Raw genomic sequence first — 10,927 nt, 5'->3', positions numbered from 1 at the left:
TTAAGAACACAGGCAGTTTATTCCTTCTGAAAAACCTCCATTCATCACTTTCCACATGGCTTCCTTCAGCTCCTGATTCCTCATGCTGTAGATGAGGGGGTTCACTGCTGGAGGCACCACCGAGTACAGAACTGCCAGCAAAAGATTAAGGGAGGAGAAGGACATAGAGGGGGGTTTCAGGTAGGCAAAAAAGGCAGTGCTGATGAACAGGGAGACCACGGCCAGGTGAGGGAGGCATGTGGAAAAAGCTTTGTGCCGGCCCTGCTGTGAGGGGATCCTCAGCATGGCCCTGAAGATCTGCATGTAAGAAAGCACAAGGAAAACAAAACACCCAAAGGCTAAACACACACTAGGCACAATAAGCCCAACTTCTCTGAGGTAGGCATCTGAGCAGGAGAGCTTGAGGATCTGGGGAATTTCACAGAAGAACTGGTCCAGGGCATTGCCTTGGCAGAGGGGGAGGGAAAAGGTATTGGCAGTGTGCAGCACAACATACAGAAAGCCACTGCCCCAGGCAGCTGCTGCCATGTTGACACAAGTTTTGCTGGCCATTATGGTCCCGTAGTGCAGGGGTTTGCAGATGGCAATGTAGCGGTCATAGGCCATGATGATGAGAAGAGAAAACTCTGCTGAGATGAAAAAGAAAAAGAATAAAACTTGTATAGCACATTCCGAGTAGGAGATGGTCCTGGTGTCCCACAGGGAATTGGCCATGGCTTTGGGAACAGTGGTGGAGATGGATCCCAGGTCTAGGAGGGTGAGGTTGAGGAGGAAGAAGTACATGGGGGTGTGGAGGCGGTGGTTGCAGGCTATGGCTGTGAGGATGAGGCCGTTGCCCAGGAGGGCAGCCAGGTAGATGCCCAGGAAGAGCGCGAAGTGCAGGAGCTGCAGCTCGCGTGTGTCTGCGAATGGCAGGAGGAGGAACTCAGTGGGGAAGCTGCTGTTGGACATTTGCTGCCTCAGAACATGGTTGGCTGTCCATGGAGGAAAAGACTGTGTCAACTTCGAAAAACTTCTCTGCACAAAACCTCATTTGTGTTTCACAGAAACCCTCTCCACAAGACGTACTGTCTATTCCCTATGAGCTCTGTTTCTTTCTGTCTAAGGGTGCCTAAGGGATCAGGTGGATCATCTGTGTGATCAGCATGATTCAGTACTGTGCTACGGTATGTGGTAAAGTGCATTGCACACGGATCTCAGATGCCCACAGTCCAGAGGCATGCTCTTTGAGCTTCTGCCCCTTCTAATAACCTGACAACTCTTATCATCATTATCATCCCCATGATTCACCCTCATGGCAGGCATGAAAGCAGAGAGTCCAGAGAGTGCCTTCTATGCAGGTAGCTCCTGCCTTGGACTTCCCTGACAAGAATCTCCCCACAAAATTCCCTGGGGGTGCTGTGGAGCTCTGAGGAGCCTTCCCTAGGCAAGAGCCTTTGGGCACCAGCAGGACCCTGCCCTACCCTGTCCTGTAAGGGGGCTCCTTCCACCCACAGCTTCTCCCCATAACACCCTGGGCAGCTCCCTGAGCAGGCTGAGTGCTGAGCCTGGCAGGTGGCAGAGGCCCTGCCCTGGCACACAGCCCCTGGGGCACAGCAGGGAGGGACCCTGCTCTGCACCACAGCCCTGGGCACCCCTGCCTGCACCCTGGCTGCACAGCCTGCAGCTGGCCCTTAAAAAAGGAACCCTCATGTCCTGTCCCTCTGACAGTTTGGGTAGGCAATCCCTGCTCTAGAGCTTGTCATACTCCTCTGCAGTATAGAAACTCTGAGAGTGCTCCTGAAAAAATCCATAGACTGTGGGATTTGCCAGCAAATCTGGACATGGAATCAGGAACAAGAGCTGCATGGCCCTGTAGCCACACACTTACCCTGTTCAGGGCTCTGAAGATTTATCCCGTAGTGAGCTCTCAGCATCCCCCCTCCACACTGCCTTTAACATCTCCCTCCCTTCTCTCAGTCGCCCTTCTCCCCTGCAGGCAGTGCCCCCAGCCCTGCTGCGCTGTGCAGAGGAGCTGCTCCTGGGCAGAGCTGTCTCTCTGAAGCGCTGCCCACTTTCCAGGAACTCCCCTTGGGCCCATGAGCCTGGCCCAGCTCATCAGCATAGGGAGTGCTTGATAAGTTCCTGGGCCTCCGGGGAAATCAACTTTGAAAAACACTAAAGTAATCATTTATGTTCCTTCCTTCCATTATAGAGGGAGCACTGTCCTTTTTCATTTCAGAATAGGTATGACGTCCAAGGATCACCTTTCCATGTCCTGGTTTTGGGCAAAACACCCACCCAAGGGTCTCCCTCCCCCTGCTGAGGGAAGGGTTTCAACTGAGTCAAACCAACCATCTCATACTTTTTTTTATCTCTTTTAGCAGTTCAGAGGCTAGAAGGCGGCTTATCTTCCTCTCCCATGCCTCACAGAATCCCACTGGAGTTGGGATTCCTCTTGCCTTGGTTCAGGTGGGCACAAACCAGGCAGCATGTAAGCTGCTTGTCTCAGCTCCCAGCACACTGAATGCAGACAGAGGCAGGAAGGAGCTGTTCAGAGGCAGATGCCAGGTGATATTGCAGATGGCAGAGTGACATCTGAGTGACATCTGAAGTGCCTAATTCCTCTGGGCCATAAACAGAGATTTTATTATTGCATGTACAATATAATATAACTGTAGCCATTGCTCAATAGCAAAGAAATAAAAGAAATAAAAGAATTAAAAGGCATGCTGTGACCTGGTTGCCATCACTGGAACATGGTGGGACCACTCCCATGACTGGAGTGCTTCAATGAATGGTTATGGGCTCTTCAGAAGAGACAGACAGAACAGAAGGGGTGGTGGTGTGGCTCTCTATATTAGGGAGTGTTTTGATGTTGCAGAACTTCAATCTGGGAATGATATTGTTGAGTCCCTATGGGTCAGGGTCAGTAGGAAGGCCAACAAGGCAGGCATCCTGGTGGGGATATCTTATTGACTGCCAAACCAGGATGAGGAGACAGATGAGGCATTCTACAAGCAGACTTTGAGCTGTTCAGGACACTGGTTGGCAGAGTCCCTTGGGAGGCAGTTCTGAAGGACAGAGGAGTCCAGAAAGGCTGGACACTCTTCAAGAAGGAAATCTTCAAGGCTCAGGAGCAGACTGTCCATCCCCACGTGCCCAAAGTCCAGCCAGTGTGGAAGAACACAGAGCTGAACAGAGAGTTGTGGCTAGAGCTTAGGAAGAAAAAAGGGGGTTTAGGACCTTTGGAAAAGAGGGCAGGCCACTCAGGAGGACTATAAGGATCTTAAGAGGATGTGCAGAAACAAAATGAGAAAGGCCAAAGCTCATCTGGAGCTCACTCTGGCTACTGCTGTTAAAGATAACAGAAAATGTTTTTATAAATACAGAAACAGAAAAAAGAGGACTAAGGAGAATCTCCATGCTTTACTGGATGTGGGGGGAAACTTAGTGACAAGAGATGAGGAAAAGACTGAGGTGCTTAATGCCTTCTTTGCCTGAGACTTTAGCAGCAAGACCAGTTGTTCTCTGGGTACTCATCCCCCTGATCTGGTGGAAGGGGGATGATCTGGTGGAACTAGCTGCTGTGCGTCAGAGAGGCTGGGAGTCCAGCAGCAGTGCCATGGGCTGGAAGGATCACAACGAGCTCACTTCAACCTGGGCAGATTCTGGCCCAAGAAGGGAGTGTTTTATAAGTATGGTATTACGAAGGCAGTGGTGCCTCAGAAATTTCAGTAAGTTCACAGTGTCCAGTAGGAAGCAAATGGCTGTTAAACAGCCTCAGAGTTGACTTCTTTCTGAAGCAGCTGACAGGTCATCCCTTGACTCCTGGCTGGGATCTGTGCCTTTAGGCTCATATTTGCTGGTCTCCATGATAGGCCAGCAGATGCACCTGCTTTACAAATAGTCTGTGAGATCCTTTCTTCCTAAGTACCTGATAGGCCCCATAGAGGAAGAGGTCTTGAAGAGGTGTTGTCATGTCAGAGGTTTTGGCTTTTGACTAATTCATCCTTCAGGGCTGATTTCAAATTTCTACACAGAGGAGGCCACTGCCTCTCAGATGTCTGGGGGAACACAAAGCATTCATGAGGGCAGGGAAAAAGTTACCCTGGGTCCATAGGAACCATTCTGGAACCAAAACATGTAGGCAGGAAGTGCACTTTTGTGGTGTTGCAGAGCTGCTGGGCACATTGCACAGGGTGCTCTGACAGCCTTTGTGTCCTTCTCAATGATGGCTTAGGAGCTGCTTCTTTCTCAGGAATAGAGTAGCCAACAGAGGTGAGACAGATACTCTCGAGTTCATGAAAGCCATCAGAAAGCTGCCACTAAGAAGATGACTGATATGGGGAAGGCAGGAGGAGCCTGGCCAGGAGAGATGTGAGATTTGGGAGAGGAAAGAAGAGCTTGGATAGCAGAAGGTAACGATTTTGGACAGGTAAGAATATTCAGGTAATGTTGATCCCACCATAAAGCTGAGTTAAAGCAGTCATGTGAGGCCCTTACCCTTTTTTAACCTGTTACATTAATACCTAAATCTGAATACCACTCTACACGCTGACAGGAATCCACTGCTCTAATTGTGACCACAATATCCCTTGAAGCCAAAATTAGTCCATAACCCCTTTCCATTACCTTTCCTCTCTTGCTCACCCTGATTCCTTCCCTTAACACAAACCATGTTCCACACTAGCACTGTGTTGAACTTCAAGTTGGTGATGGCAAAGTTGAGAGACTCTGAGTAAGGATTAAGGGATGAACAAATAAAGGAAGGTTGTTGTGGGAGTCCAGTTGGAGGAATGTGACTGTGGAAGTGACTGTGAGGTCACTTCTGTCTCTGCAGTTGATAGGGCAGCAGCAGGAACATGTCACGGAAAGGGACTGTGAGGTCACTTCTGTCTGAAGCAGCTGACAGGTCACACTTCTACCTGGGATCTGTACTTTTCAGCTGACATCTGCCAGTGGTCCTGGTAGGCCAACAGAAGGCACCTGTTTGGCATGCTGATTATGGGATCCCCTCTGCCCACATACCCAGAAGGATCCAGACAGAAAGAAGACCTGCATATGGGTTGTCCTGTCCCTTCTGTTTGAGTCCATGACTGGACAGCAGCAGGCACAAGTCTTGGTTGTGTCTACAGAAAAAGCTGTAAGGTCAGCAGCTGGACCATAGCTTAGAAGATGCTGGTGAGGTGACTGCTGTCTGGTTAGTTGACAGGCCACAAGAAGGCCAATGGGTTGGGATGCCTACTTTAGGAGTGGTTTCCACCCTGATGGAGCTTTCTTTGGTAGTAGGAAAGAGCAGGAGAGAAAAACCTGCCAGAAAATGCACCTAGGAAGGTTAGCACTGGCCATGAAGAGGAAGAAATGTCCCTCAGAGGGTTGTGCTGTGGTGCTAGAGGTCACCCAAAGGGTGTCTTTGATCAGCCCATGGCTTTGTGTTTGAAGGAACAGCTGGTGAGGGTTGACGAGGCATTGGTGAAACCAGAGAAATGCCAGGATGTGAGCAAGGTGGTGAACAGAGATGGGTCTGAAGCCTTCAGGGAAATAGGACAAAGTGTGTGGCAGCACAGGGAAGTCTGGAGGTGACAAGGAGGTGGGTGCTGTCAAGAAGAGAAGGCCCCAGCAGCCCTGACATTTTTGTCCCCTTGGATAGAGCTTCTGAGGAGATGAGATACAGTCATTGCAAGGGGGCTCATTGCTTTCTTGAGACCCTGTACAGAGGCAGGGAGGTGTCATACCATTGTTCTTCTTGAGGCATCACACTGCCCACCATATCCCACAGACCCCAAACAAGAGCCCAGAGCCAGACACGGGAGTGCAGGACATTCCCTTCCAGTGGCTGGAGTCAGGACCTGGCCCTTTTACTGCAGCACAACAAACCCAGACTTTTCTCAGCACAGTGCTTTGCCTATCTGTAATCATGGCCTCCAATTATCTGCCCTAACAAGTCCCTGAGGAGAATCTCCTGGTAACGGCCCCCAGTGGGGCCCATTAATACTCCAAGGCCCATTAATACTCCAACTTTTCCTTCTGACTTTACTTGCTCAAGCAATTGCATCATTCTCCTCTCATTACCTCAGGTTCATAGACTAAGCACCAAAATCCACCATGGAACTCATTAAAATGCAGAAACAACTAAAGAACCATGTCTTCCATAGTTTTATTCAAGTCTTCAAGATTAGGACAACTAATTGGAGAGCTTTCATAGTGTAGTTAAGGAGAAAGATTTCAAAAAGCACCTAATACAAGTCTTTTCTCATTTTAAAGGATGATTTTTGTTGCATTTCAGTTTTGAGCATCTTTCTTCAATTGATATTAATCCAAGGCTTCTCCTATGGAGACGTCCATAGGGAGGAAAAGCAGACTCTTGAAGTCTGACAGTGCATGGTCAACCTTGCTCCTCACCACCCCAACCCTGACACTTCTCTCATTGGCCACCTGGTGCTTGCATCACTTTTTCCTTACTCCACACTTCTGCACTGAAGTCTGCAGCTGGATGTTAGAGCCCCTTTGCACCAGCTCCCACCTCCTTTCCTTAGAGACCTGGCTGCACACTAAAGGGTTTTTCCGTATTATAAAACAGGCAGGAATAAACACGCAGCAATTTCCCAAACAGCAAAACAAGTTCTTCATCTTGTCTTCAGTCAGGTTTACCTTCCCAAAAGCATGACTGTAAATTTAGTATTTTCTACTGACTGATAGGAAATTCTAGGTTTTAAGATTACTATTATTCCGTATGATCTTAATTCAATGATAAATGATGAGGAGCTTGCTACAGAAACAATTAAGCAGACTGCTAATTGATGGTCAAGCTTGAACTCAATGAAGCTCAAAGCAGCAACTGGGTCAGTGAGAGTGGTCTGATTGATCAAAGAGTAAGGGGAGGACGAAGCAGGAGAACCATGGGAAGTTGTCGTGGTTTAACCCGGCTGGCAGCTAAACACCACGCAGACGTTCGCTCACCCTCCCCCCTCCCTCTCTGGGACAGGGGAGAGAAATGGAAAGTGAAGCCTGTGAGTTGAGATAAAGACAGTTTAATAAGACAGGAAAATAATAATAATAATAATAATAATACAATGATGATAATACTACTACTACTAATAATATGTACAAACAAGTGATGCACAATGCAATTGCTCACCACCCGCTGACCGATGCCCAGCTTAACCCCGAGCAGTCCGGCCCCCTCCCCCGGCTAGCCACCCCTATATATTGTTTAGCATGACGTCAGATGGTATGGCATACCCCTTTGGCTAGTTTGGGTCACCTGTCCTGGGTCTGTCCCCTCCCAGCTCTTACTGCACCCCCAGCCTGCCTGTTGGCAGGACAGAGCAAAAGTCTGAGGTGTCCTTGGCTTGGTATAAGCACTGCTCTGCAACAATTAAAACATCGGGGTGTTATCAGCACTCTTCTCATCCTAAGCCAAAACACAGCATTCCACCAGCTACTAGGAAGAAAATTAATTCTGTTCTAACTGAAACCAGGACATCTATAGGTCCAGACAGGCAGCTAGAAAGGGGACATTCAATATGGATAGTTTATTCAAGATGGCTGGAAGTGCCTGGAAGATGAGGGAGAACACCATGATGGAGAAAGCAATGAAATGCAAGTGCTCGTGACCATCAGTATTTCTTCTCCTTTGATGAATAGAGATCCTGAAAATTCACCTGAAGAAGGATGTAGATCACTGCTGAAGGAAGTGTCTTTTTGTGCCATCACCAATGCAGATTACAAAAATACTTCCACACTCCATGGCAATATGTCCCACCCAAATCTTGTCATCCTGTGGGGCAGGGGAGAGGGAGCTGACAGCCAAGGGACACATTTGGGTGACAAAGAGGGGCCCAGCAGAGACAAGGAGTCCAGGCAGTGGGGTGGGGGAGGCCAGGAGAAGCAGCCCAAGGGGTGGTGCTGCTTGTGAGGACACGTTTGTGGCAGCAGCCTGAGTGGGCAGCAGCTCTGTGGAGGCAAGGGGAGGCCAGGGAGCACATGCCAAGAGCCCTCCTGCCAGCAGAGACAAGGCCGGGGCTGAGGCCAAGTGGAGAGGCAGGCCCAAGGCAGGGCGCTGCAAGGGCCATGCTGAGCTCCCTGCCCCTGCAGCAGCCGCACTGGCCCTCAGGAGATGTGCTGGCCGGTAGGCACAAGGAGGTCCTTTCATGCATCAGAGAGCATCAAGGAAGGTGCTGAAGAGGGCTGGGGTGAGGCAGGTGGCAGAGTCCCATGCAGGGGCTGCCTCGGGGTCCCCTCTGCTGCAGCCACCACATGGAGCATGGCAGGAGGAGGGCACGCAGGGCTTGTGTCCACAGTGCAGAGCCTGGCCCTGGACACTACATGACCACCTTGCAGGTTCTGGCAGGCTGTGGCGAGGGGACATATGTCCTGGGCCCTCTTCCTGCTCTGCCCAGGCCAGCAAGGGCCCAGAGCGGCCTCCTCTCCCCTGCCCCTGCAGCTCTGGGTTCCCTTTGTGCAGCCCTGGCTCTGCAGCACCAAGCCCTGCTGGGAGCCCTCCCCTAAATGCTGCCACCACTCCCTGATGCTGCTGTTGCCCTGTACCGGGCACTGCCCAGCCCCTGCACACCTCTCCCCACTTCGATCCCCTCTCCCCAGTCCAGCACAGCCCAGTGCAGCCCAGTCCAGCCCAGCCCAACAGCCCAGTCTGGGCTCGCCCCAGGGCAGTGCCCACCACAGGCTGCTGCAGGGCTCTGGGCATGGCCACCGCAGCTGCAGCCTCTCGCAAGGCACCACAGCTGCTGGGACAAAGGTGCCTCTGCGCCTCCCCAGCAACCCCAGGGCTGGGGGCAGCCATGGCTCGGGAAATGGAGGTCTATGAAGCTGTAGGAGTCCTGGTCTCTTGCCTGGGAGATCCCCAGCACAGAGTGCCTGTGTCCCGCAGGGCCAGCCACAGTCCCAGGGCCAGCACAAGAGGCCTGGCCCAGGCACAGGGCAGCTCCAGATTCCCCTCCAGGATGACATTTGCCATCAGTCCCAGCACCTTTGGGACACTCCCAGGCCAGTAAAAGGACAGCTACTATTTGCTGGCACCACAGCTGCTGGGACAAATGCAACTCTGGGCTTCCTCAGCAGCCCCCACGCTGGGGCCAGCCATGGCTCAGGAAATGGACGGACATTAGGCTGCATTCTTCTTCACCAATCTTATAAGTTGCCCCCTTAATTAATTTTCAGAGAGCATTGTATTAAGCATAGAAAGGAATTTATTGAGTAAGCAAGCAGAAAGCAAAACAGCGCTGTGCGGCCAGGGAGTCTCTGCTCCACCAATGGTGTGCACATCACCCCTGCCAGGGTCCCTTTTTATATGTTGGTAATTCTGGGATTACACAGCACATCCTGGTATGTTCTGTGACTGCACGCACTGTTGCTAGGGGGTCACCTCTGTCCCTCTGGTGGTCATGAAGATGAAGGCTGTAGTCTTCCTCAGCATTGTGGTTCAACTTGTTGTTTTTTTTTTTTTATTTGGTCATGTTGGCCCAGCATGAGACAGGAAGGCAGGATGTTGATACACTAGTTTAACAACTTATCAGGAGATGGTTACATGAGCTTTGCAACAGTGTCTTTGAACAAAAGAGGCAACTGAGATGCAGAAAGAGAGAAGGAAAGGGGGTTCTCTTCTTTTGTTCATTAAGCAAAGTAATTTTCATAGTCTCTAGCCAAGCATTATACAGCTCCTTACTTCAGCAGGGAGCTTTCGCAACTCCCGCTCCTCAAACAGAACTCCTTGTTTTTTATAATACAAAAGACAGTGAACAAACATTTATGGCTTGTTCATAAACCCTCTTCCTCTCTGCTCAAGTGTATCTAGTGACTCACTTAGGCTGTCCGTGTCCTGTCATCTTCATGGAACGGTCACTCCCGTCCTAGCCTGATCCTGTCACCTTCCTGCTTACTGTGGACAGTGGTGGGGGTGGGTTGGGGCAATCTTACCTGTCCTAGAGAGCATTGGAAGCTATTATTCCAGCTGACTTCTCAACAGATCGGCCAGGATTGTGCCGTGGTCTGGTCCAATCGCCGTGTGATTCTGGCTGAAAGAGAAGAAGCACCAAACGGAGCAGCATCCCTGTCAACACGGGCAGCCCCTGCCTCTATGCCCGAGGGTCTCCAGCGACTCACCGAGGCCGTCCTTGTCCCATTGTCCTCGTGGAGCGGTCACTGCCCTCCTGGTCCAAGCGTGACATCATGGTGGGGAATGGCTTGGGGCTGTCTTATCTGTCCTGTAGAGCATTGGAATCTTTTCTGGCTGAGTTCCCAAAGCGAGAGAGGCCAGCAGTGTGCCATGGTCCGGTCTCATCGCTAGGGATGTTTCTGTCTGAAAGACGAAAAGCACCAAACGGAGCAGCATCCCCCTGTAACCATGGGCAGCGCTTCCCTGAGTGCCCAAGGGTCTTCTCACCGAGGCTGTCCGTGTCCCGTCATCCTCATGCAGTGGTCACTGCCATCCTGACCTGATCCTGTTACCATCCTGCTTGCAGTTAGAGCCTGGCGGGTGTGGGCTGGGGTGATCTTACCTTTCCTGGAGAGAGTTGGCATCTCCTCCGTCCAGCTGAGTGCTCGAGGACAGAGTGGCCAGGATTGTGCTGTTTCTGGCTGAAAGTGGGAAAGCACCAAACGGAGCAGCAGCCCCCTGCACCCATGGCAGCCCCTGCCTCTGTGCTCAAGAGTATCTAGAGACTCACCGAGGCTATCCGTGTCCCGTTGTCCTCATGGAGTGGTCACTGCCCTCCTGGCCTGAGCGTGTCACCATACTGCTTGCTTTTACAGCCTGCTGGGCATAGGTTGATGAGGTCTTACCTGTCCTGGAGAGTGCTGGAAGTTCCTTCCAGCTGACTTCTCAAGGGGAGAGAGGCCAGGACTGTGCCATGGTCTCGTCCCATCGCTGTATGTGTCTGACTTTAATAAAAGACAAAACAAACGGAGGAGCACCCCCATGTGATCT

General features: G+C 51.0%; 1 protein-coding gene across 1 annotated transcript; it reads right to left on the bottom strand.

Annotated features, from left to right (window-relative positions):
* On the bottom strand, positions 1–951 carry LOC311428293 (olfactory receptor 14C36-like; the record flags this gene model as incomplete). Its single annotated transcript, XM_084539817.1, has 1 exon — positions 1–951. The coding sequence occupies one exon, from the start codon at positions 949–951 to the stop codon at positions 1–3; it is 951 nt and encodes a 316-aa protein (XP_084395943.1).
* Between the last annotated feature and the right edge of the window lie 9,976 nt (positions 952–10,927).

This window comes from Aythya ferina (assembly GCF_964211825.1).
Source record: "Aythya ferina genome assembly, contig: HAP1_SCAFFOLD_37, whole genome shotgun sequence".
Classification (NCBI taxonomy): Eukaryota; Metazoa; Chordata; class Aves; order Anseriformes; family Anatidae; genus Aythya; species Aythya ferina.
The sequence above is the reverse complement of the archived record's forward strand: the minus strand, read 5'-3'. Positions and strand labels throughout refer to the sequence as shown.